Raw genomic sequence first — 27351 nt, forward strand, 5'->3', positions numbered from 1 at the left:
CAGCAGTTTTCCAACGAGTCATCGCTCATATCTTCAGGGAGTTGACTGCTAGAAAGTATGTTATATACTACATGGAAGGCTAAATGGATAGGAAGACTAAAGCTTGTATTGAAGACAGCTGTAGAATATGGATTAGAAATAAAAAAGAAAAAGTGCCAACTATTGAAAACCAAGGTAAAATTTTTGGGATTCATAGTAACCAACGGAACAATCCAACCAGAGGAAGCCAAAATCTAGCAGTCAAGAAATTTCCAGAGCCGAAGAACCAGAAACAAGTCCAATCATATTTAAGCATAACCGGATACTTTAGAAAGTTTATTACTGGATATGCCTATATCGCAAAGCCTCTGAGTGACTTACACTGCAATTAAGGCGAAAAATTTAAGTTTGAATCACCATAAAGAGAAGCATTCAAAACCTTAAAGGCGAAACTTATTTGTGAAACGGTGTTGCATATTTATCAACAAGGAGCTTATACCGAACTACACACCGATGCAAGTATACATGGTTATGAAGCATGCCTTTTGCAGCGATCTAGTGACGATTCGAAGCTGCCACCCAATATATACTGAGAAGAAAGACGATCCCTGCAGAGATGAAGTATACAAGCTGTGAGCTTGAAGTACTTGCCATTATTAAAAGTGTGAAGAAATTCAGAATCTACTTACTGGGAACGAAATTTAAAATAGTTACAGACTGTGATGCATTCACAAAAACCATGGAGAAAAGGAACTTTACAACACGAGTTGCACGATGAGCCCTGATGCTAGAAGAATTCTAGTATGAAATTGGGCGTAGACGAGGTACACAGATGGCTCACTTCGATACTCTTATCAGGAATCCAGTAGTACTGACAATTGCTACAGAATGTGGTATTCAAAGAATTAGACAAGCACAAGAGAAAGACGAGCACGTTAAGGCGATAAAAAGGATTTTGACTACAGAAGAGTATGAAGATTTTTATTTAGAGCATGATATATTGTATAAATACGAGAATGGATTAAAATTACTTGTCGTTCCAAAGAACATGCAGATTGACATAATAACAGAAACCCACGAAATAGACTTCTGTTAAGTTGGCCAATATCGTCTAAGTTATATGATCTGTTCCTGGTCTCGAATCCCTCTTCTTCTTCATTAAAAACACTCATATTCAACACTCGTTGATTGTTAGCTAAGAATCTGTATGTAAAAGTCTACAATTTATTATTATACATTTGAAAAATCCCTACCAAAATAAAGTAGAATCGCCATAGAAAAAAATAAAATAAAAACATATTCGAGTATTATATAATTGAAAAATTTCTCATTAGTAGTAACGCAGGAAGAAACCATATGTTTTAGAACTCTGAGCTGTATATTCAAGTTTTCGATTTGTATCGATATTTTGTTCTCGCCACAATGTGTTCATTGTTTTAGTAAAGTGATGTATTCGGTTTCTGATTATTTATGTTGTTTATAGATTCTTTATTTGACTTAGGAACAGATTCTTTCATTTATGTTTCTCAGTTGTACAATATTTAGTGTCCACAACATTTTTAAATATATATACTGTACTCGTTCCTGTTTTTCCAATTATCAAACAAAATATACAAAATGCAAAACGGAACATCTTTAATGCAATATATCAATATTTTCCTGCCAAAAAAAAACATGTCTGAACAAAATATATTATTTAAACAAGCGGAATCTTTGGTTAATAACCCAAGCTACTGTAAAACTGACTCAAACAATATATACCTACAATGTATTAAATAACATCACCAGCTTCCCATTTATAAATGACGGTAATGATAATGAAAATACTCTAGGTAATAAAAACATACCCAACCTCCCAAAAAACACAGCCATTTCTCACCTTATAGTTAACAAACCTCCTACCTTCAAATCCCAAACTATTAGCAACTCTGTCTTGCCTAACCCCCATAAAGATGATTTTCAATTATACAAAGAAAAGCTAGAAATCGAAATCTTACATAAAATTCCGTTCAAGGTTGAACAAATTATGAAAACATTGTATTTAACTATTTCAAACTGGGATATTTTTCAAGAAACACAAAAAGAGATTAAAACTATTATAAACTCTTTACCTGATCTTTACTATTAGAACCTTGAATATAATACAATCGAATTGTAATTCAATATTAAAAAAGAAATCTAGCCGCTTAAACTATTTATCCAGCTCAACTATTGAATTTGAACTAATTACCCTCAATAAGACTTGGTTATCACCAAATAAAGTATTTCATGTGGGCGGATACAACTTTATATACGTTAACAGGACTGATAAATTTGGTGGTGTTGGTATTCTCATTCGAGATTCCTTGTCCTCTTCGGAAATAGTGCTCCGTAAAAACTCAATTCTAAAATAGAAATTTGTGGAGTATACCTAAATGATCTCAATATATCTATACTTTGTGTTTATAAGTCTCTTAAAATAAAAGCGACTTCAAAAGACTAGGAACATCTTTTCTCGCAGATTCAGGGTGATGTAATTATATGTGTTGATTTCAACTGTCATCATAGTTATTGGGGATTTTCACTCAATAATTCACAAGGTAACAGCATTAATAGATGAACAAATTTAATTATCTTAAACGATGGCTCGCCAACAAAAGTAGGTCAAACGAACGACTTTCGCCAATAGACCTCACACTAGTTTCATCCCGACAATATGTTCTATCACCTATATTACAATCAAGAAAATGGGTAGAGTCCTCTGCTGATTGGGTGTGTTTTCAAGAATACATAGTAAACGACTTTGAAAGTAACGATGTAAACTCGTTAGAGTATTTAATAGAAATAATAAACAAAGCAACATCCAATACATGAAATGTCGTACTGGCGGTTTTAAAAAAGTGTCAAAACCCCTTTGGTGTGACGTTGATTGGGCTCAAACTATAAATAACTGAAAAACGCTTGTCAAATGTACAAAACCACTGCAAACTTAGAGAATTATCTTTTATGGCAAAATATACTAGCTATAAGTAAACTATTATTCAAACAAAAGCAACAGAAATTTTGGAAAAAATTTGTCAGCAGTTTAAACAAAAACACGCCGACAGCAAAAATTTGGGATTTTGTTAAAAAAATATCAAACAAAAACTCAACTATGAAAACACAGCCAATACCAGAAAGTTTCATAAGCCAAATATTTGACATCTCCCAAGTTTTGTTCCAAATATAGTGAAAAAACCAATTGAGAGCCCTAGCAATCATTCCATCGATAAACCCTTTGATATCCTAGAACTGAATATTGCAATCAAATCCACAGGATCTACAGCTCCCGGTAATAATATAACATATGATATTATCAAAAATATAACATAATAACGATTGGTGGGTGAAAGGTAATTACCTTAAACAGCTGAAACAAGTCTTATCGACGTATATCTCTAATGTCCTGTATAACAAAAACTTTTGATAAGATGATCATATTTATACTATACTATTATACATATACTATTTTACCCTGCACACAGTACGGATTTAGGAGGGGCTATGGCACATTGGATGCAATAACTAACTTAGTAAACGATATACAAATCACATTTTCAAAAAACAAATATCTTTTGTGCTTATTTCTAGATATGAAAGATGCTTATGATTGCGTGGATATTAATTTACTTAAAAACAAAATTAATCGCCAGGATCGGCCCTCTATATAGCATAAAAAGGAAAGGAAACGAAAATCATTATGAAACCCATTATATATATATATATATATATATATATATATATATATAATTTATATATATATATATATATAATTTTGTAGCCACTCCTGACTTTTTTCCTAACATTACACTTGCTCCGTCACTGGTAAATCCAATTAAATTTTGTTTCAAATAATCTCGTCGAAGCCATATTTTTCCAAATTATTTAAAATGTATTCTGTAACGGTGGATGCTGTTTGATCGGACAATTCTATTAAATCAAAAAAAAGGAATCGTGGTTGGCTGATTTTATTTACTTCGAATTTTAAAAATATAATTAGAGTAGATTTTTTACTTAATTTTGAAGATTCATCAATGAGAATCGAAATCTTTCCTTTTGTTTTAATAATTTCTGAACAAACTCTTAATTTCATATTTTTGGATATGTGATTAATTATATTTGTGCAGGTATATCTGGACCGTAAACCAGGCGCTAAAATTGTTCCATTTAATTCTTTCAATTGCAATAAATTATAATAATCCGAATATGGTCGGTCGAGTTTGGCTATATAATAAGCAGCTCTAAATACTAAAGACGTGCTCTTAATAGACGCCTTATTTAAATTGTCTATTACATTTTCTTTTGGCTGATGCTGTTCGCTGTTTAAATTTTTTTCTGAATTAATGTGTGCTGTTATTTTCGCGTGTTCAAAACCGCAGTAAGAAACTGATGTGGAGCTCCATTTCTTTGAAACATTTACACCACGGGTTTTAAATACCCCTACGTGCTGTATTTTGTTACAAAAAGAGCAACAGGATTCGGAAAGTAACCAAGGAAACTGTCTTTTCTGTTCTAACCACATTTCCGCACTCCAAATATTAGGCCACAAGATTTCGTCAGAATCGTTATCATTATAAGTACTTGACGTTGATGCTATGGCTGAAGTTCAACAGATTCCAGTTGATCAGCGTTGAAGTTTGTATTGGATATTTGGCTCAATGTTGCATTTTCCCGGGTCATTGACTCATTTTCGCTGCTAGTTTTTAGTTTCTGTTTAAAAAAATCGGTGATGCTACTGTTTTTTCTTTTTTCAATCATGTTGAAATTACTAATAAATTAAATACTATTATTTAATAGGGAAAAAACGGACATTTTTTTATTAATAATAAAAATGAAATATACTCACACTTTAAGTTTATTAGATTAGAGATTATAGAAAAATGCAACTACTACATACATATATGTAGCGCGCACGTAATCTTGTAGCGAGAGGTTCTTGGAAATATACGAAATTGACACTAACACTTTTTAATCGACACTTTGACTTAGGTAGCGTGCATAGAATATTTTGCTAGCAGTAGTACTTATTAATCTTATTATTATATTGTATGTAATAAAGGTTTTAATGCATACAATAGTTTTGTGTGGCACTTATTCACTAACTAAAACTTTAACTCTCTATAAATGTGCTGTCGCAAAGATGGTTTGACACTGATTAAAAAAATGTTTTCAAATACTCAAATTCTTTCACTAAGGGTGAGAAATGTAAAAACTACAAAGATGGGAATTTCCCAGCAATGTACATTTCAGAAATTTCAAAATCGGTACGTTTGTCGGCGTTTTTCTTAGCATCACTGTAATAAACTAATAAAGTTTAGAACATCTACTAATACTGGAAACCAACATCTGGAATCTCTAGTTCACAACAAATGTGTAATAAAAATTCTTAGCATTAGCCGCAGGCCCTTCTGGGTATGGCAATAAACTATACCAGGGATGAGTAACGTTCGGTCCGTGGTCCGCTTGCATTAAAATTTATGTATGAAATCTTTACTTTTTTAAAATTTTATATTTTTTTCTTCTGATGTATATTATAAATAAAGTTTAATTCCCGTTGAACCGGTTCAAAAAACGGTTCACGTATTTGTTTCGGTTCGGTTCGAGTTCTGGTTCAGCAGAAAAAAAACGTTCCAGACTCCGGAAAATGGTTCGGAAAAACAAGCCGGTTTGTTCCGGTTCGGGTTCGGTTCAAACCCTTGTTTATAATAATACATATAAAAAGTCGTCAAAAATTAGAAAAAAAAATCATCAATTCTTTTCATTTTTTTTAATACGTCAGCCAATTGTCGTTATCAGAAATCATCTTTAGTTCCGGAACGCGTGCCTGTCCAAAAAGGAAGTACCGGAACGGCGTTCCGGCTCGACAACACCACTGGTCTGTACCTGCGATGATAATTCTTGTGCTGATCTCAACCACATTTTTTTGGATGCAGCAATCACATTAATAAAACAAACAATTTGTTGTAGTTACTTGTTAAACAAAACTACTCTCTACCTCTAAACCTCACACATTTTTTAAGCATAGATAACCGACAAACTTTAGATCTATTAGTAAATTTTATCAAGGATATTAAAATTAATAATAATATTTAAGTACATAGTATCATTGAAAAATTCTGTGGCTGATGGACTTGCTTCCAAGCCATTTTCTTTAACACACACACAGTATTATCATTTTCAATCAATCTATTAGGTACTAGATTTTTTCCCACGAAATCTTGTACTATGAAGGAAATGTGAGTTAACCCTGAACGAAAACTCGTATCAACGCCTATGGAATCTTAATATCTAATTAAATTTCTTATTTATAACTATGCTTCATGGTACAATAATCTTCATCAATTTAATCTTAAAAACACACTAATATCTATAGTAATTTCTAATCAGTAGCTTTATCAGTGGTACTAGTGTGAATGATGAAACAATGAGTTAATCAGTGTTTTTATTCAATTCTTTGAATATGTCACATCACCAAATGAATCAATTCCGATATACATTTCTCAACTCGAGTTGTTTTCTTTTAGTAGATTCTTATAAAAAGATTGAGATATGACATTAGTGAAGAAGGCCATTGCAATTAATAAGTTCAAGAGTCAAGTGTCGGGTCAACGTTGATATTATTGTCAATCTAATTGTATTAACCGTTACTTATAGTTAGTCATCACTTATGCTTTATGCTGCGAATATTTTTGGCATGGATGAATAATGTATAATATGATGACGTTAATAATTGCAATCTTAAATGGCGGCTATTAAAAACAACTTAGAAGAGAATCTTAATTAATTGTGCTTTTGAAAATACAAGTTGGTTTTAAAATTGGAAACGTAAAGATATTGAATATTACAATAACCTAGTCACCTGACGTAACCATAGGAAGAACTAAAGTAGTAGTATAAATAGATAGAGGAAGAGCCAGTGACCAATTTTGGGTGGTCATTTAAAAAGTCACGAAACTTTCTACAGTAAATCCTCTATACCTACTTAAAATGAAAAGCCACTTTCTTTCAACAGTATTTTGTCTTGGAATTTTTGCCGGAGCATTTACATCTCTCTTAATTGTTGACAGTACGCTATAAATATTTATAAAAAAATTCATTTTGTCATTTCATCAGTCTTCAAATTTTAACAGAAGAAATAAAATAAATAAACAATTAATAACATAGAATGCCAGAAAAAAATTTCATCATCAATAGTAAGCTAGAGCGAGTAACGTGTCCGTGAGAGTGCAAGTAAGACGTAATATGGAAACCTGTGGATTAGTAAGAAAGAGAGTAAAATATATAGAAGTTGAATATATACAATTTAAGAAAAATTTTATCATACTAAATAAAATATACAAAATTTACGTATGAGGAATTATTAACTTGTTTAATAGTCTTCATCTTCGTGTGCACAATCATATCGGTCGCCGTGATCCTCAATGAATACAGATAGAAATACATATGTATATATGTGTATATAAGTGGCTTTTCATTTTCAGTAAGTATAGAGGATTTACTGTAGAAAGTTTCGTAAGTTCTGAAATGACCACATGAAATTGGTCACTGGCTCCTGGTCAAAAATGTAAACGTTTCAAGAGAAATAGTTATGAAACAATAAGTAAGGCATACATACTACATTTATGGCTTGAAACTTTCTTTCACTGGAAATTTCCTTATGTGATAATCCCAATTTTTTGAAATTGTCCCTCCAAAAAACATCCTCAAATACATAATTCTACCAGCACTGCTCTTGGATTCGTGTAATAAGCTTGGAAACAATATTTGGATTATTATTTTATAGAAAAGGGCACTTTATAACTTAAATTTAGCAACATATTTGGGCATTCAAGCATTTACAAGTACGTAATATTTAATTCTCAAAATTCGAATAAATACGTCGCTCCACTCGTTTCCCTTGTAGCGGCTCGGCCGGTAAGCTACTTCACCAACGTCGATAGCATGACTAGAGAATTAATTCCATGTTGAATGTATTATTATTACGCCTTCGCTGTTGTATGTGTTTTTTGAAATGTCAAAATATTCAATAAAAATATTGTATTGTACCAGTACCGATATGTACAAATACGACAATAAATACACCAAGTAAAGTATTCATTGGAATGCCAAAAGGAGAGAAATTACGGAAACAGGGGTTTAATGCAATGAATAGAGTCAATAAAATGAACAAATCTGTCTCCATTTCAAGGTAAGTTAATTTTTAATTAATTAAGGTACTTCATATAGTGGTATTTTCAGTTATAATATCACACAGACTAAATTAAAAGGGCTCCTGTGGTTAAATTCAATTGTCTTCTAATCAAAATTAATTTGAAAAAACGAGAAAACTTTTCGTACTTTTATACAGTAATATGAGATATATATTATTACATATTAAAAGAGATTTGTATCTTATATGGACACTTATAAGTGGAAGATAATGGGTGGAAGTTAAAACTCAGAAAAGGTATTTTACTTCATATTATCAGCAGTGTCGGCAGCCAGGTTCCAAGTCTATCAATCCTGAATAAGCTGCTGCAGCGAAAAGATGTCGTGTAGAAATTCTCCATAATATATGAGTCATCAAATGTCACACATAATTGAAAAGCTGGGAAGTGGTATTGTAAGCAAGTATAGTAGTAGTAGTGGTGCTATTGAAGACAATCCACTCGACTTCTCTGATGATGGATCTAGTTTTGCTTCGTATGAGATATAAAAAGAAATAAAAAAAGTGAGAAGATCTAACAAAAGTGCAAACTGAGAATTACTTTTCCTATCAACTTGAAAATAACTGATATACAATTTCAATTTATTATCTTGTTGCTTTTATGCATCGGATTTCAATTGTCATAAAATCGTTATTTTGGGCAAAATGACTATCCATTGCATGGTAATCTACTTGGGGCAAGCTATCTGATGGATCACGAAATACCCTGCTCAATTATTATCAACAAATTAACTATTTGTCGTCAAAATAACGACAAGTTACTCTAGCTAGTAGCATTTTGTCAAACAGACCAGTTTGTTAATGCTAATCCTATCGACTTGAAATAAACACCATTATTCCTGTAAAATTAAGAAGTATTACCAACAGACGCTCTCTGACGCCATCTTCAGTTCCCATTGCAAAATATCAGTCAAGTATTTCAAGCCGTAATCGCTGATAATATGAAATTTCCTCTATATATGAAGTGCGTCTAACATTTTCATCTAACATTCTTTCAAATATTACATCGAAAACCATACCAACTCAAACCCTGTAGGTATAAAGGAAATAAATTTTGTTTTAAGGCCATCAATCGACCTTATTCAATGGTAAAGATTCTGTTCTTTGTAGAAATAAATAATAAAACTGATTATTTATTGGGAGGATAGATTCGATTTAAATTCACAATCATAAGTTTAATGAATTTATTTTCCCTATATTTCTTCTGTTACAGTTAACGATTATTACGTTTCCACGATAATTCTTCAGTACTTGTGACTTAGTATGTATGTACGTATGTTTTCATTTCATCAATAGATTCCAGGATATGAGGCGTCTGTTGTTTTATCTATAATCTTACAAAACATAAAGGTTTTTATGTCGCTTCATTTCAGTCTTTGGAAACAAATTATTTTGTTTTTATATTATTAAAAATATTATCTTGTTAAAACTTTCGCTTTGTTGTTGTCTAGCCTTGTTTATTCGTTTAGCTAGATAAGATGTATAAATTAGATGTGTAATTTATTGTTTCTAACAATACACACATAAAAACAATACAAACAAACAAATTACAGTGCAGTGTTGAAAAAAAAATGTTAAAATATTTATGAGATAAAAATAAATTATTAGAAAACAAGAAAAACATGAAGATATGGGATACTCAAGGATTCAGGGAGACACATAGGAGTAAGTTATAGTGGAGAATGAGATAATACAAAGATCGATTATCATTGTTATTGTTCATATTAAAACAAATTCATATTTGGCAAATATCATGAATGCTGTTTTCTACTTCTGTGTTTTCAGATATGTAACTCTAATTATAAACCATAGTTAGTAAATAGATATGTGGACTTTTACTTTCTCACTGTAAATATTGTTCATAATTATACTGAATAAATGTTGATTATAATTATTCATTTAATCTCATCTCAATGATGTTAACTTTTTGATTTTAACACGTTGTTTAATCATACTATCGACAAAAATTAACATTTGGCTCATATAAAAAATATGCGTATATGCTATGAGGATTAGTTCTTTTCAAAAAAATTTGTTCAGAAGTGCAATTAGATTTGAGGGTATTCTCTACTCGAATTTCAGCCGATATAATAATTACATGAAGAACATTGTATTTGCAATGTCCTATTGTAAGTCTAGTGAGAATCACTTACACTTTTTATGTTGAAAGTTTTCACAATTTCACTATTGGTTTAAATTCGCTTACCTTAGCCAGCGATTTCTGCGCCAGCTTGGTTGCTAGTTTTCAAGTCACTTGTCAGGCTTTTTCGTAGATATATTTATTGTTATATTCCCACTAGGCTCATATACATCCGCTTCTTTATTTGTTTATTTTTCTTTATTAGGAACGGATCAAATTAACTTGATAGTATAGAGTAGAATAGAAATCCGATATTTGTTCAAAAGAAAAACTAAAATTATTATAGTTTTTGATGTCGTATCCTCCTGAAGTCTGTGATGATTTCATAGCTCTTTATAACTCTATCAAGACCAGTACAACATTGCAAAACAGAGACTATCCGAAGGTGTACAATGGATAGAGACCTTGTTGTAAACTGCATATTATCTATATTTTTGAAGTTCTCTAGCTTTAGTGTAACATTGATTCATCTGAAATAGAAACACTCAGATGCAATTAGATAAATGGAATATAAGATAACTTTGCAGTGCTTCCGTTCACAACTTTCTTGTTAAGAAAACAGTTCTGGTTCATCATGAACAAATTTTCTTTCACGAAATCAACAGGTGTGAAATTTGGCAAGAAACATTCATCAAGTTGGAATTTTTGGAACCGTTGGAGATTTACATATTGAACACACTATTTACTGCTACTACTACATCAAAACACAATTACACTGTATAACGCGCGTTTCGATAATTGATCGTCTTCACAGACTGAACTATTTTGCTGCCAAGAAAGTTGTGAATAAAAGCTATTGAACAGCTAGATAGATTATCCTCGACTTTTGTTTGAGCTTATTTCTTTTCAAAAATATTAGGATGGTGAATGCAAATAATAGAAAAGGAAACACTCACAATCAGATGATGTTATGAGTCTGTGAGTTATTAACTTTTCGTACATGAAATCATTGAGTACTGTTTTGTTGGCCAAATCTATACAAACATAATTGTTGGAAAGAATAATAATTATATAAGAATACGTTATTTTTGTAGTTGTTAGTAGTACAAGAATTTGCTGCAATTTTCTTGGAAAACAGTTGAATACTTTGGAAGAAATGTAGTAATAGAGTCGAAATTATTGATGGTACACTTCATTTGGACTTATGTTTATAACTTCGATATTTGTTGGCGTAATGAGACAGGTATTTCGATTGAAAGAGAGTCAAGATCAGATAAAAAAGCAAAAAAATACTCAAAAAGAAGAGAGAACCTTTGATTAAAGAAAAATGGAGAACTTGGAATTCAAAATAAATAGAAATATTTAAGCATAATTCTAAAGGAACAGAAGGTAGTTCAAAAATTAAGAAAATCAGGACCTGAAAAGTAACAAATGAAACAAAAATCAAAACTTAAAAGTCTCATTATCGACGACGACTCATATATTACTTTTGACGGGAGTGAAACAGCTAATAATAAGATTTATTATTGTCATAACATGAAGTAAAATTTTTCAACACCCTGTATGATTATTGTCGCGACTTTACTCATCAACTATAAACAAATTAGTATTTGAAGCCCTAAATAATCAAAAGCTCACTATGTGTCTTTGTCAAAAAGGAAGCAATTTCATTAAATGTTTGTTTAGAGTTTTCCGAATTGATGGCGGCTTTATAAGGCATTTAAAGACAATTTGATAGCTTTCATTTTGTAAACGATTTGTTGAATCAAGTTCAGCTTTATGGATATTTTTAAACTAGGAGCATTACAACTTTAACCAATAAAAAACTGGTTTCGTATTGAGATGCTACTGAAAGTACTATTTCATCATTTGAGGTCAATATATTGTCAAAGTAACCTATTAAATTGATAATCAACTTATTTCATTATTGATCATTGTCTACATAGACATAGAAATATGGTCGCCGCAATTTTAATGCTGTAAAATTTATTCATAAATTAGTAAAAATACATATGTTGGAGATAATTCAAACTTTCCTTTTATATAGAAATAAATATGCCCTTGTTACTTAACCAAGTTTTATTTCAGGCTTATGTTTCTGAAGTTTATTATTATTAACGAAAGTTTCAAACAGTTTTAAAAATTTCGGGTTGAAACTATCAAATGGCAATAATGACATTTTGGTTGAGGCTATCCGATCAAAAAGTTTGAGACAACAATTGTTTTACATAAGTGTATTTCATATTTATGAATTAAATTATGTTCACTAAAATAGTTGGTATTAAATTTTTTGCATTATTAATATCATAGAAAATCATACTAACTATTTATATTCAAATAAAATGTTTAATGTAAATGGAAATTAAATTAAATGTAAATATTTAATCTATAAATATTCAAATTCCGTTTAATCATTCACACATTCGAGTGAAATTTTATCCACCAATATACAATTCTCTCCTTCACCATCTCGGCGTACTTCTTTTCCTCTTTCTATTTAAGGTATAAACAAATTTGCAGCCTCCACAACTATGTAGTAACATTATGCTACACACTAACGTTGCCTCTTTTGTTAAGATTACTTGAGACAGTGTTTTGCTTGTGATATATTAGCATGTCTACAAGAGGAAGCACAATACAACGCAATATGTGGCGTGCTCTTTACTCCAACATGTTACCCCAGTGGGATTACGCCTTCACATATATTTTGGTAACAGTAGAACAAACAACATATATTTTTACTATAAAAAGTTTAAATCGAAAAAGTGGCACACATACATTTCCCATATTATAGTTTACGTTTTTCTACAGATTGGTAATAAACGTCATTTTATTCTATTTGTCAATTTTTATAACACAATATTGACGTGATAATTGTGTTTTCTAAATTAAATTCGCATTTCATGGTTCAACAGAAGTGTAATATAGGGTAGTGAATTGTTGTCAAACATTGAATCAAGAAGTCCGTATAAGATGTGCTTAAGCTTGTGGAATAGGACGTATTAGAAGAACAATTCCACTCCAAGATCGTCGACTTTGGTTTTTAGCTCTATAGGATTGCTTCACGTCCACAAGGATCATTAGTTTTAAAAGTATGACAGGCCATTAAAAATGCGTATTTTTTATCGCTGAACCAGAAGTTTTGGACAGTTCTGACTTTTTTCTTCCTCTCACTCCAAGACACAAAATTTATCGAATGGCTGGAACCTTGAATGAAATGACATAATTCCAGGAGATTGTGTGATGAAAGACGATATTCTCAAATTTTTGTGGTAATCCATCTGCACCACACTGTCCGAATAATGGTATGGGGACTTTTGCTTATAAAAGTAGGTCACCTTGCCCCCACAGATCTCTAATATTTCATCCGTAGAACTCCGCTGGGACATTAGGCAGTGAAGATTACTAAGTTTATCTCATCCTTCACGGATTATAGAGGCACTTTGGCGTGAGGTAGAAGTAACCTGGGCGATATATACCTGACAAATTTCTTAGTGCGTGAAATATAATGAAAGTCCAACACATTATTAATTTTTCCCTTTATTCCTACTATAAAATTTTTCTCAAGTTTTGTATGCTTACTTATCTAACCTAAGGACACGCCTTCATTATTCTTAAGACTTCACATTATATTGTGAGATTTTTGTGAGCATACCTAAAACAGTATAAATAACTTTAAAACTCTGATTTATTTTTATACACTTTTCTTCATAACCACTACTTCAACATTATTTAGCTTCATTACGTAAGAATTTATAAATTATGTTCCACGAAACTTCATCCTTGACTAAAAAATCCTATAATTCACCTACTCTTTTCAGATGAGAGAAACAGAAGTTATATGATCGCTTGAAAGAATATTTTCATTGATGGTTTTATGATTATTTTCATAATACAGTTGCATATCTTTGGCTTTTTTTACAGATACGTGCTTATATCTTGCCAACAATACTACAATCGACTGTATTCCAAAGTATCTATATGGATCCAACTACTGTTTATTTGGGGAATCGCGTTCCTTCTTATGGTAAGGATAGATTGGATAAATTTTATTTATTTATATATATATATATATATATATATATATATATATATATATATATATATATATATATATATATATATATATATATATATATCGTCAATAGAAGATTTGAAATAACTCTGATCGGCTATATAATTGAAGGTGACTTCTTTTATTATTATTTTTTGCTCTAGAATTTCAGGTGTATCGGCAATTCAAATTTTTTTAGCGTAGGTATTTGATGCATCCATTTTTTTATTACTTTCCTATTCCTCTCAGTCATAACAACTCTTAGTAAACAAACCATCTTGATTGATATAGATCTTTTGCTTCTGACGACCGTATCATCAGTCATTCTACTTATATGGTTGTTCTATTCTTTTTTTCTAGTCAATAACCACTCGTTAATCTTCTCCACATTACATGTTGTTCTAATGTAGTCGCTACTTACTCGATCTCTCAGTGTATTCCCCGTGATTCTCCTCAGTATTCTCATCTCAGCTGTTTCCAGCATTCTTTGTGTTTTGGACGTCTCCGGTCGCGTTTCTGCTGTTTATGTCATTATTGGTCTTATAACAACTTTGTAAATTCTAGTCTTATTTTCTGTTCTAATATGTTTCTCCATATTGTATTATTGAGGCATCCTGCTCTATTGGCTTTCTGTTTTGTTTTTTTACATCTGATTCTACATCCCCATAGCTTGATAGTGTGATGCCTAAGTAATAACTACTACTACTCAGCTCTTTTGCTCTGTATTTAAATTAATTAGATTTTTTTACAGATATTTCGATTTCAGTCTATAACTAATATAAAAAAACTTTTTGTACATAAAGAATATTAAAAATATACTAGGATGTATAAATATACACTTTAACATAAAATCAGTGAGTATATTGTACGAGGTGTGATCAGAAACCAAGTAGAAATCTAACAAAATCTTTTTTAAAGTATTATTATCAGCTAATATTGCATCTTAATGTTGAATCCATTACTGCAAGAATCTCTTATAGGCTTCTTTAGGAATCATTTCCATTTACTCTAACTTTTTCAGTATCAGAATTTTTTTTCATGTATAAAGCAAGCACAATAAGGTAAACCCAACTGCACTCGAGATCAGAGCAAATAAATATGCAATAATAATGAATTTCAGATTTTTCTATGCCATGTAGAATGTAGAAATATAGTCGGATGAAATGTATGAACATGGCTCTTCATATTTATTGAGTATTTAATTATAATACTGTTTATTTTGAAATTCGTTTTCGTGGTATATTTTTTAAGTTAGTTTATAACGATAAATTTGTTTTTGTTGCAGATGCCACCGCTGATAGGAATATGGGGACAACTAGGCTTAAATCCCTCTACATTTTCCTGTACCATATTGAGTAAAAATGGAAAATCTCCGAAAAAAACCATATTTTTGATTGGATTTATTCTACCATGTGTTGTAATAATTCTAGCTTATTCATGTATATACTATAGCGTTCGAAAATCGAGAAAAAAACTTAGATCGCATCGGTGAGATTCTGTTGTATTACTTTATTGTTACAGTCTTTTATGTAATTGGCTGTTCACTATGTTCTGTCGTTCAATAAGAGGTGGTGCTGTAGATTCTTCGTGGTAGTATTCTCATAATGCTTTTACGTCTTTATGGAACACATGTCTCACCTGGGTCACCTCATTCGTATACTAAGTGAAAAGGAAAAAAATTAATATCACGTAATAAAATTTCTAACTCGATTGAGAATTCTGGAGCCTTTTGACAATCAAATTATAATCTTCATATATTGAATTGGTGATAAATTAAAACTTGACTTACACGTTAATACTAAATTTCCTATTAATGAACTCCCCCCGCGAAATACAATTTCAGCAGGAAAAATTACATCGGTGGGAAATTTCACATTTATTCCTTAGTTTATTGAATTATAGAGTGGGCTATAAGAAATAGGCCCCTTGTCCCTATTTATTTATTAATATTGAAAAAATTGTTCTATCTGTTAAGGACTGTTAATGTCTGTTTTAAAGAGCATCAAGCTCAGACAGAAAAATCGGGTATTGCCGAGCTGTCAAACATAGTAATGAAATAAATAAAGATATTGTGAAATTGTTGAAAAATGTATCCAACAAGTTATTGTATGGGGCATTTGAATATATTGAGATTGTTAAATATAAGTTGAAAAGTTTTAGTTTATGTTGAAACCGATAACTGGGTGTTGAACAGTGTAATTGAGACTGTTGGTGTAATGGAAGTGTAAACAATGTGTTCAAAATTAAATTCTTAGTTTTGGAAAGCGTTACATCAAGCATGAGGACTCTTCGCCTGCAATTCAAATAATAGATGGGCTTGTTGCTGGTAAGAGTGGTCATACATATATGAAAGACATCAAAAAATGGTATCAAGGCCAGAAAAAGTAGCGAAAATACAAGATATAATTATACTTGATCGTCGATTAACTGAGAGCGTTTTGGCAAAAGCCGTAGGTGTCTTATTAAGCGGTGTGAAGATTATGTTGGTCATAAAACAGAAATATTGTCATATTCAGTAACACCTGAAGAAAAGCACACTCGTATGCGAATTTCTTAACATTGTTTGGAGCGTTTTGGAAACGTTATGTGTCTTGTAAACTGTACATGAGATTGGGTCTACCACCATTTTTCTTACTCAAAACAAGACGATAAGTATTGGTGTGAGATTAAATTAAAATACAAATTATTGTTAAGTCCTTCCTTTTCACCAGACTTGCTTCCTTTGATTTTTAGCAGTTCTCTCATTTGAAAAAAGTAATGGTTGGAATAGAATGAAGAGGTATTAATAGCTGTGGAAATGTATTTTGACTGTGTTGCATGTATTAAAGATGGAATGCATAAATTAGCATAAAATCGTGCCCTTCTTTCGAACGACAAAACGTATTGAACAAACATTACCAACGAAAAAGGTTGGAGTTTCATTAATGGAATATTTAAAAATTTTGTTTTTCTTTGTGCACTTTGAATTGTGTTGTCAATTATTTGATATATAGTTTTTATCAAAACCGAGAATTAGATTACAAAAATGAAAATAAATGAAGAGTGATAGCATATTATATCCTCATTAATGTTCATTAGCGACTCATGTCTATCACGAAGGACACAATATGAATTATGAATCTGCCAGTTTTAACAACTGAAAAAAACTACAAAAAACGTTTATTTTTAGAAACAACATATTTTGCTCAAAATGATCAATGCATTAATAAGAAAACTGATTTGAATAACCTTAGTGTAATTTATGCATATCTTTTAGATTTTGAAAAAACAAATTCTATGAAAGGTCAACGCCATTAACAACCAACTAACCTCACTTAACCTATAAATTTCAACTTCACTTATAACGACCTAACCTATTGAAATTTAATGTTATCCATAAATTTACCGATCAATATTAAACATCATTCACTAAAACTTATCCTTATCCAACTATAAAAATTCAACGTCATTCATAATCTAACCAATTAAAAATTAATAGAAAATTCCTATAGTAACCAGAATCAATATTTCAATTAATCAATATTTCTATCAACGTCAATTTGAATATTGAATTTTGAATTCTATGAGTTTAAAAATTTTTACAAGCTTTAATAAGATGAAAAATCACCGGTAGTCTTAATTAATTATTGTAAGTGAAATTTTATTATTGTTATACATTTATACATATTTCTTATATTGTATTTGATCATAATTTCAGTTCCAGACAATGAATACATAAGTATTCGAAAGCTCGGATAATATATTGAAGTTAGTCCACTTTGGTGTTTCCTTGCCACGTTCCCAATAAAAAACTACTACTTTCATAATTGTATAAATACATACGAATACAGAAGAAAAAAATGATTACGTGCACCTGAATGTACAAAATTATTCCTGTATTTAAAAGTTATTATAATCATGATTAAATACTACTTCATTATATGTCATAGTACTGGTTACGCTAGATCACTTATTATTATTATTTAATTTTTCAGCCCAATCACAGAAAAGAGGAGTTCCCGCCGAGAACGAGATGACAGTCGCTTGACAAAATTGATGGCCATTATATTCCTTTGCTTCCTAATATGCTTCTTGCCACTGATGTTAGTAAACGTTTTGGATGACGTGACTATCATGTTTCCAACAATCCACGTGTTAGCATCTATAGCCACTTGGGCTTCTAGTGTAATAAATCCTTTTATTTATGCAGCTAGCAACAGACAGTATCGTTCCGCTTATTCGAAATTATTCAGAATCGTTAAATCTAGTGTAGTTTTTTCTGATTCCAAACATAATTCTAACTTGAAGCTTGATAAAAATTCGGTTACCTACAAACCTAGTGGCAGCGTCACACATTCCTGAACTATAAACCTTTTAGCGATTCAATACAGATACTCCATATTTATTTTTCAAAATAAGATGCTAATAGACTGGTATTATTATTTAGATATTTAAAAATGTTTGTTTTGTACAATTTATTTACGGAAAAGTTTCAGCATGGCCAAAGAAATGATGAACATCTAGTAGCATACTTCTAACAGAAAACAAGATAAACATCTTCATAAATATAATTGAAGATAACTACCTACATTAGTAGTGAAAGATATTGTTATTGTAAGGAAGTACACTGGTGCATTTACATCTAAATATGTTATTTTGTTGCATATCTTAGATTTCAATGTTGTTTGATTGTAAAAATGTAATAATCATCAATATTGTTCTCTAAAATATATTATTTGTACACAATGCAAACTGACAGATTGCAATTTTCATTATTGCTTTTTGTTTAATTTTCCTGTAATCAGAAAGTAATAAAAAACGCCTCGTTCATTCAGGTAGTGAAATCGTTTCTATAGGAATAAGATTGATTCTATTGAAAATGTTAACCTTATTACCTTATTTGTTTTTTGGCAATCAATGAAAAATAACTTGATCAATATAATTTATTTGGATGTCATTATATGCGATAAGGTACTGAAATTTATGTAAATGTAAATTTAGTAAAGTAGATTAAATAAAGAAACTTACGAGTATTGCTTGAAAAAGATTGATTTCATTATTGAATAAAAAGATATTTTGAGTTAGTCAAATATATTTATGAATTACACATTTGAATCTCACTCTATTCTTATTTTTTTATTATTCACTACAGTTTCTTTTTAAATATTGGACAAGAAAAAACTAAAGATATATTAATAGTATCACTTACAGCTATAAATTAGTATGTATACTCATTTGACTAATCTAAATTAGGCAAGCTATTATTTATTATAACTAGAATAGTTTTAAATTTTTAAATATCATATTTGATATGTTGGTTTTGGACAGAGAGAACTTGATAGAAATTGAATATTTGGATGTGTGGTATATAATTACCGTACATTTCCAAGTTTTCGATAATAATTTATTATGGATACTGGAATCCAAATATGTAAGGATTTATCCATTGACTTGACAAAAATATGACGTAACATTTCGATAACAATTGAAACTTCACTTAATCAAAAATGGCTGCTTTAGTGCATGTGGCAACTATCGCTCAACATTTTTGTTCTACGACCACGTTTGCTGTGCAACTTGCATCTACATAAAGTTTGATGTGAGATGAATTATCTTTCCTTTTCCTTTATCATACGCAGAAGACATAATGTAAGAATAGCATTTACCCTGTGGTCGCAAATTATTATTTATTCATTTATTTCTGATTTGAATCAAATTGATATAGAGAAGGAAGTTTGATATGATATAAATAATCCTACTCATTCAATAGAATATAAAAACACAGATGAAAACAACATAATGTGTAAAAGCTATTAGAAACAGTAATAAAAAAAAATTTAAAAATTAATATGAAGATAAATATTTACGCAAAAGTAATTAAACGATTCTTTCTTTTTCAAACCTTGGTAGAAGATTAATAAATATTATTTACTTTTTCTTGAGTACTTAACTCCACTTATTAAATTCTCTTCATTTGATGAATTTATAAGTGGAAAAGACTTTGTTATATATTTTAATTTTAACACATCCAATGATGGATAATTTACAATACCATTGATAATATCAGCTTTATTCAGGCTACACATTTTACATCGGTGATCAGCGACAAATTTGTAATTTATTTTATTTAAGTAAATATTTCCTCTTTTTATTAGCTTAACGTAGCTGTATTATTAATCAAGTTTATTAATATGAACATTAGGAAATAACAATCAATAGACTGATAATTATACGTATATATGAGATTAAAACCACTATTTAAAACAAACTCTATATCTTTACTTAGGCAGTTTTTTACGAAACTTTAAATCGCTCATAGTGACTAGTTATTCAAGAATATTTATTAGATTGCTAAGTATGATCAATATGTTTATGAGAGATAATTAAGAAATTAAAGAGATCGCGTATGCCAAGACTTCTCCCAAAGTAAACTTATTGTTATTATAAGATATTGCCTTATGTCCCTAGTATTAGTTTTATCCAAGAGTATAGCATAATATACCTGAAAATTAATAAGATACTGTTTCAGATGTTAATTAATCATTTGTGCCATGACTATCTTAAAATCATAAGCCTTCACAGTTAGCTAGTCTGTTTTGCCAGGAAAAACCAAATACCTACATTTATGGTATACGATAATATTGTATCACTGTAGTATTCACACATACGGTTTTACATTCAATATTCCTTAGCCATAATTAGGTGCTTCTCTCTTTTGCTTTAAATGGAAATTATAAAATGTTGTAGACCTTCAAGAATGGGAATACATATTTTAAATTATGGAACGAATACTCTTGTAACAAAAGGTTATTTGGAAAGTAAAATCATGACATGAAATGCTGTCTTTTCAACGTATTCCAATGTAAATATTTAGTTTAGTGTATTTTTTTAAAATAGGAAATGACAAAATGATATATGTTTACCATTGTAGTTTTGAGTTAGATGTAAAAAAACCCTAGACCAAAATAGTTATTGGTGTGTTGAGCTTTGTAAGAATATTTTAATAACCAAGAAATCCCGGCTGAAATTTTTTAAATTTTGTCTAAATTTGTTTAATAATAATGTAGTTCAACAAGCATTTGTTGATTTCCATATTTGCATTCAAAATTGTTCACTTGATTTAGTGACTATAATTTTTTTATAAACACAAATTTTTCAATATTTGTTCAGTTTTTTTGTATATGACAGTTGAAATTTGTGATCCTATCACATTTATTATAACTAGTGTGATATATTTGTAGTTACCAACATTTTTTTTTGTTGTGTCAATTTTTGTACCAGTGAAAATTAAAATAAAAGTATATGAATTTTAGTTATACCACTTTCTCTCTCCCTCGAATTTGAATAATTTTCAACTTGCAGCTCCTCTCAATTTAATTAATTGGAGAAGGAATTGGAATTGGTGTGACCGAATCATGGTTGACGTTAATTAATCATTAGAAGAACCATTGTGTAATCTATGGAGTGTAGAGAAGGAGTAACGTCTCTGGGTTAAAAAATGTGATCTGATTTTTGATGAGTAAATAGGTGGCGCTGATTATAGAGGGTATTCGCTTTAATTTTACGCGCTGATTTGAAAAGAACTGTATAGTAATGCTTTAAATAATGCACCGTGATAATGAAATTAGTAGTGAAACGATTAACAAAACAGAATCTCGTTAAATTAACTTTATTATTCAGCTATTTATTTGGTTTAGATAATACATATATTCTAATATGAAAAAAAGAAGAATCAGGTAACAATAATGAAATAGTATAAAAAAAACCTTTTGGTTGTTTAAAATAAAATATCGAATTTTATCCGTAACTAATATAATAATTATAGCAATATAATTAGATCAATAAAAATAATACAATAATAAAAAAAATATTTCGGTTCATGAAAATAAAATATTGAACTTCATTAGCAACTAATATAATAGTTATAGTCATATAAAAATATCAATAAGAATAATAAAATAATTGAAAATAAAACATTTTGGTTCATAGAAATAAAATATTGAACTCTATCCGCAACAAATATAATAATTATAGTTTTGTTAAAATATCATTGGTAATTAGCTTATGCAAGCAGGTACAGAAATATATCAAGTTCTTAATAAAAAATAAAAATCTAATAAGATATTAAGGATTGCACACAGCTTTTCACATGAATATAATCAAACGTCAGTCACAACTTTGATAATTTCTTATACAGTAAGTGTTTAACTTCAGATCTCAATCCCATAGTACAATCAGCGCCACGTATTATCCCTACAGAATTCAGACCATATTTTAAACGTACCGTCCATAAGAGATGTCACTCCTTCTCTACACTCCATAGTGTAATCACAGAAGACTACATGTAGGAATAATTCGATTTAAATATTATATTCAGACTTAAAGGCTCTATCATAAGAATATGAAGTACTATATCTTGTTGGTCTGAAGCCACTAATCCAGTAGGTGATACCATTGACCAAATAATTAACAAAGCCAGTCCATCCTGTTATATTTTTTACTCAATCGATTAACATTCGATTAATACGTCGATCTAGAAGTTAAAATCGCATAAAAGATATTTGTATTAATTTCTGTTAGTTGGATTCTGACGTATTAATCTATTTATGAATGATATTCACTTCTTGGATTTACAATTTTTAGTGGATCAAACTTGTTAAAATAATATTTTGCGGGGGTTTGCTTGTAGTGGATTCAGAGTTCTAAATATGGGCTTTCTCTTTTTCATTTGGAATTGGTGTGGCTTATTTAGCAGCTTCTTGTAGTATTAGAATTTAGTTTTTCCATGCTTTCTTAAAGTTTATTCGTAGTTTTTAAGCTGTGCTCAGCTTAAAAACTATCAATTATACTTCAGTATAAAACCCAGTTGGTTCTTAATGAGTGGAGCATGGTTAATTGTTTGATATTTATTGGTACGGTATTTATTGTTCCAATCACAGGATTATGATGTAAAGAGAGTTCATAGTTGAACTCAACAACCATATATGAACTTGATAAGTCAGACGTAATGAAGGAATCCAATAGATCATGAGTCTTTGCTGGATCTGTTGGCCTTAGGTTGAAGTTGACAGGATATTATAGTTATTCTCATTTTTGACTTTTGGAAGCTTTGCGCCTCTTGTACTGGTAAGTCTTGAGCCCTATAGAGTATTTTTTGAATTAGGCAATCCAGTGACCTGTCAAATGAAATTCAATATGGCCTCCCAGGGCAAATATATGTGATTTAATACATTGTAGAATGAATAATATTATAATAAACAATAGAAAGTTTAGTTTCATAAAACTTTTGAGCTGGATAAGTATGTGGAACAGTTGTCTATATAAAAACATTCTTTCTTTGTTAGTGGTTTTTAGACTATCAAGAATTATTAAATATTTACTAGTAAGTACACACTGACTAAAATATATACAATATTATAATTAAAGTGAAATTTTAATGGAATTTCTGGCTTAAAAATTCCACTTGAACTGGAAGTTATCAGCTGCAGTGTTTAACTTATATGTTTAACGTTTTCAGAAGCGAAAATACTTCAAAATGTCAACAACCTGTATTGTAGTCGGTTGTGGGAGCCGTTTAAACCGAGACCAAGTAAGCTATTTTGCTGTTCCAGCTGTTTTAAAAAACAAATTTTTGGTACACAAAAATGAATTAAGTGAAAAACGTAGAGAATTGTGGTTAGCAGCAATTAAGAGAGATGATTTAACAGAATCAAAGATCAAATATCAGGCTGTATGTAGCAGGCATTTTGTTCAAGGTAAGCTTTGTTTATTTTATTAGTATACATATTTATCATTATGTATGATTTCTTATTTAGCTTTATGGATGTAGGATGTGTTTATTTATAGTAAAACCAGCAGCTTTTGAGGACGAAAATCATTCAGATTGGGTGTCATAACAATGTATGGAACATACACGTCAAGTTTTTACAAGGAAGCAAACAGATATAGATAGAAAGGAGAGGTTGACGAGGAGAAGAGAACTGCAATTTTCCAATGTAAGTTATTAAATTGCTGAAAAATATTTATTTCAATTTTTCAGTAAAATGAATATTTGCGAATTAAAATTTACTCATTGAAATGTTTTTGGTAGATTATATTATGTATTGTTCTTAACAGCTGCAACAACCTGAAATTAAAGAAGTTGAAGAAATGACTGAAGACGAGTTGGATCGTCAAAGACTCAAACTGATCTCACAATGAATGATTTGGCTATTAAATTTGAACAGTTGAATTTTTCTGTGCAAAAAATTTAACAAAAAAATTGATAATTCGCCATTTGGTTTGATGGATGATGCAAAGAATATTATACTGGTTTTGAGTATAATATTGTTTATTTAGTAATATTTGAAAGTATCAAGCAATATATTGAAATAACAAGTTGTACTGCATTAAGTGCTTTTAATCAAGTAATTCTAACACTTGTAAAATTACGATTAGATTATCATTTCAAAGATTTGGCATACAATTTTAAAATTTCTCCAACTACCGCTTCCATTTGTTTTGAAAATGTTATCAAGACTATGTTCAAAATATTTAAATCACTAATTATATGGCTTGAAAGATCAGCTATTCGAAAAAATGTTCCAGCTTGCTTTGAAGAAGTTTTTCACGACAAAACAACAGTCATTGTGGATTGTTTTGAAATTTTCATTGTTAATGCTAACACAACAACAGTGTTGGTCAAATTATAAGTATCACCATACTATAAAATTTTTGATCGGAATTACACCTCAGGGTGTAATAAGTTTTATAAGTAATGCATGGGGAGGGAGGGCTTCTGACAAACAAATTGTTGAAAATTCTGATTTTTTGAAATATATTATACCAGGGGATATTGTATTGGCTGACAAAGGTTTTTTAATAAAGCCAAGCTAGTGACACCAGCATTTACAAAGGGCAAAAATCAATTGCATCCTATAGATATTGAGGAAACACGCCAATTAGCACATGTAAGAATACATATTGGTAATTGGTTTAATAAAAATTAAATTTAATATTAGGCATTGTACAATTTCAATAAGTATGTTAACAAAAAAGTATGAGGAACACGATTTGTTAGATATGATTATTACAACGTGCTGTGCACTGTGAATCTTTCTCCTCCGATTGTACCTCTTTAAGTAATATATTTAAAATAAGTACATTAATTGATTTGTTTATTTTCTACAATATGGTGGTGGAAAGTGCTGCAGAAAGAACGGGATACAGACTGAGTAGAGAGGAATCCTTAAAAAAAGCACCTTCTCGTTTTTTAGAAATAAGAAATCCTGAGACATACCGTTTTGCAGTATCAACATAATATTGGGAAAAATAGACAACTAATATTCGTTAATAACAAGTTTGTTTGTGTTTTCGGTTTGAATATCAAAATAAGGTATGTGAAATAAATGCTTTTAGAATATTTTTTGATGTCTCATTTATATCCAGTTTTCAATTAGTTACTATATTTTAGTATTTAAATAAGTTAGAGAAAGAAAAAAAATATGCTTTATTGTCAAGAAAAATTCCAATAATAAACAAAGCTATTTTATAACTTGAACAATAAAATAAGGACATTAACTAATACCAACGTTATTATATGGGAAATAGTCAATTATTATGTATTAACTGCTTATAAATCAGATGATAGATTACACAAATTTTAAATATTGTTTATTTATTTCAATTGCATTGCAAAAACAAAATTAAAACTTATTTTAAACAATCACTGCAATACCATAGATCAAAGGAAACTGTTTTTAAATTTACACAGTCAAAATGGAACCATTTTATCTTACAATCTACATCATCACACAATATCATTGGTCTACCATCATCTACTCCATTACAAAAACAAAAATGGCTCACTTCTGCGGCACCCATTTGTTTTGTAAAGAATTTATCCAAGAGCTCTGGCATTATTACTTCAGAATGGTATTTGAGTGCAATTTCTGAATTTTTTCTCCAAAACTCCAAATCTGGGAGAATTCTTTGTTTGAAAAACGTTTTAGGGGACCAAATAACAAAATCATAGTAATGTAATGTAGAAACAAAAATTTGCATCTGTACCTGGTAATAATATTGGTGATCAGTTTGCAAATAAGTTTTTCCATTGTTTTTGTACAGTGATGAACTGAATATCAGTTAAATCTTTTAATAAATATGGACACTTCACTTCTAAGCATCCTCCAAAATACTCGCAAAAAACTAATCTATCAGGCGAGGCAGCTAGCTGTGGCGACTTTTATCAGCTGTACAGTAGTATTTTATCAATTTCTTAAAGTTTTTCAAAATCTAATTTACTTAAATTTGGGGACTTATATATTTGACTATTTAAAAATTTGAAATATAATTTTGGCAAAATTATTGATTTTCCTTTTTTAATTTGTGTATTGGTTGAAAATATTTCATTTTCTACTAATTTTACAATTCCCCGTAATCCTGATAATTTTTCTTATTCTTCTTATTTTTGAATAACGGTCTGGAGTACATTTGTATATCAATGTATTTACTAAGTTTTGTAATAACTAAAATTTCATTATTAGTCATTCGTTCGATTCTAATTTCTTGGAGGTTCACATCATTAACAAAACAGCTTGTAGGAAAGCGGCCATTTAACAGTTCTATAGTACAATTGTCTTTCAATTTAAATTTTTCTTTGCAATAATATTTATCTTCTAAAATTGTGCATTCCTCTTCTATTAAAATAGCTTGTCCTGTCCAAGTAATGTTGTGAAGGAAGTAAAATTTTTTTATTTTGGATAATAGGATACAAATAGAGAAATTCATTGATTTGGGATTTTAATATGGAAAAAGTTACTTGAGAGCTCAGAAAGAGGTGATATGTCAGAATACTATTGAATTTTGGGATTTGTTCCTCTTCATAAATAGTATTTGAATATTTTATCAATTCTAAAATTTCCTGACTTGAAATTACTGAACTATGAATTGTATTTGATTTGGAAAATGTAATTCCATTTCCAATATTATAAATTAATGTAATTAGACTTCGGCAAACCAGATTGATTTGTGAAATTGTACTATAAAATGTGATGA

At 29.9% G+C, this 27351-nt stretch overlaps 1 protein-coding gene across 1 annotated transcript in view; it reads left to right on the top strand.

The window, feature by feature from the left end:
- The window catches only part of LOC130451376 (protein trapped in endoderm-1-like), a 53749-nt gene extending 32121 nt beyond the window's left edge, over positions 1-21628 (top strand). The window contains exons 3-5 of the mRNA XM_056790354.1: positions 14208-14310; positions 15623-15825; positions 18312-21628. Of these exons, the coding sequence (XP_056646332.1) occupies positions 14208-14310; positions 15623-15825; positions 18312-18678 (673 nt within the window). The 3' untranslated portion in view covers positions 18679-21628. The remainder of the gene's footprint in view (positions 1-14207; positions 14311-15622; positions 15826-18311) is intronic.
- Positions 21629-27351: the final 5723 nt, after the last annotated feature.

Source organism: Diorhabda sublineata, chromosome X, assembly GCF_026230105.1.
Source record: "Diorhabda sublineata isolate icDioSubl1.1 chromosome X, icDioSubl1.1, whole genome shotgun sequence".
NCBI lineage: Eukaryota > Metazoa > Arthropoda > Insecta > Coleoptera > Chrysomelidae > Diorhabda > Diorhabda sublineata.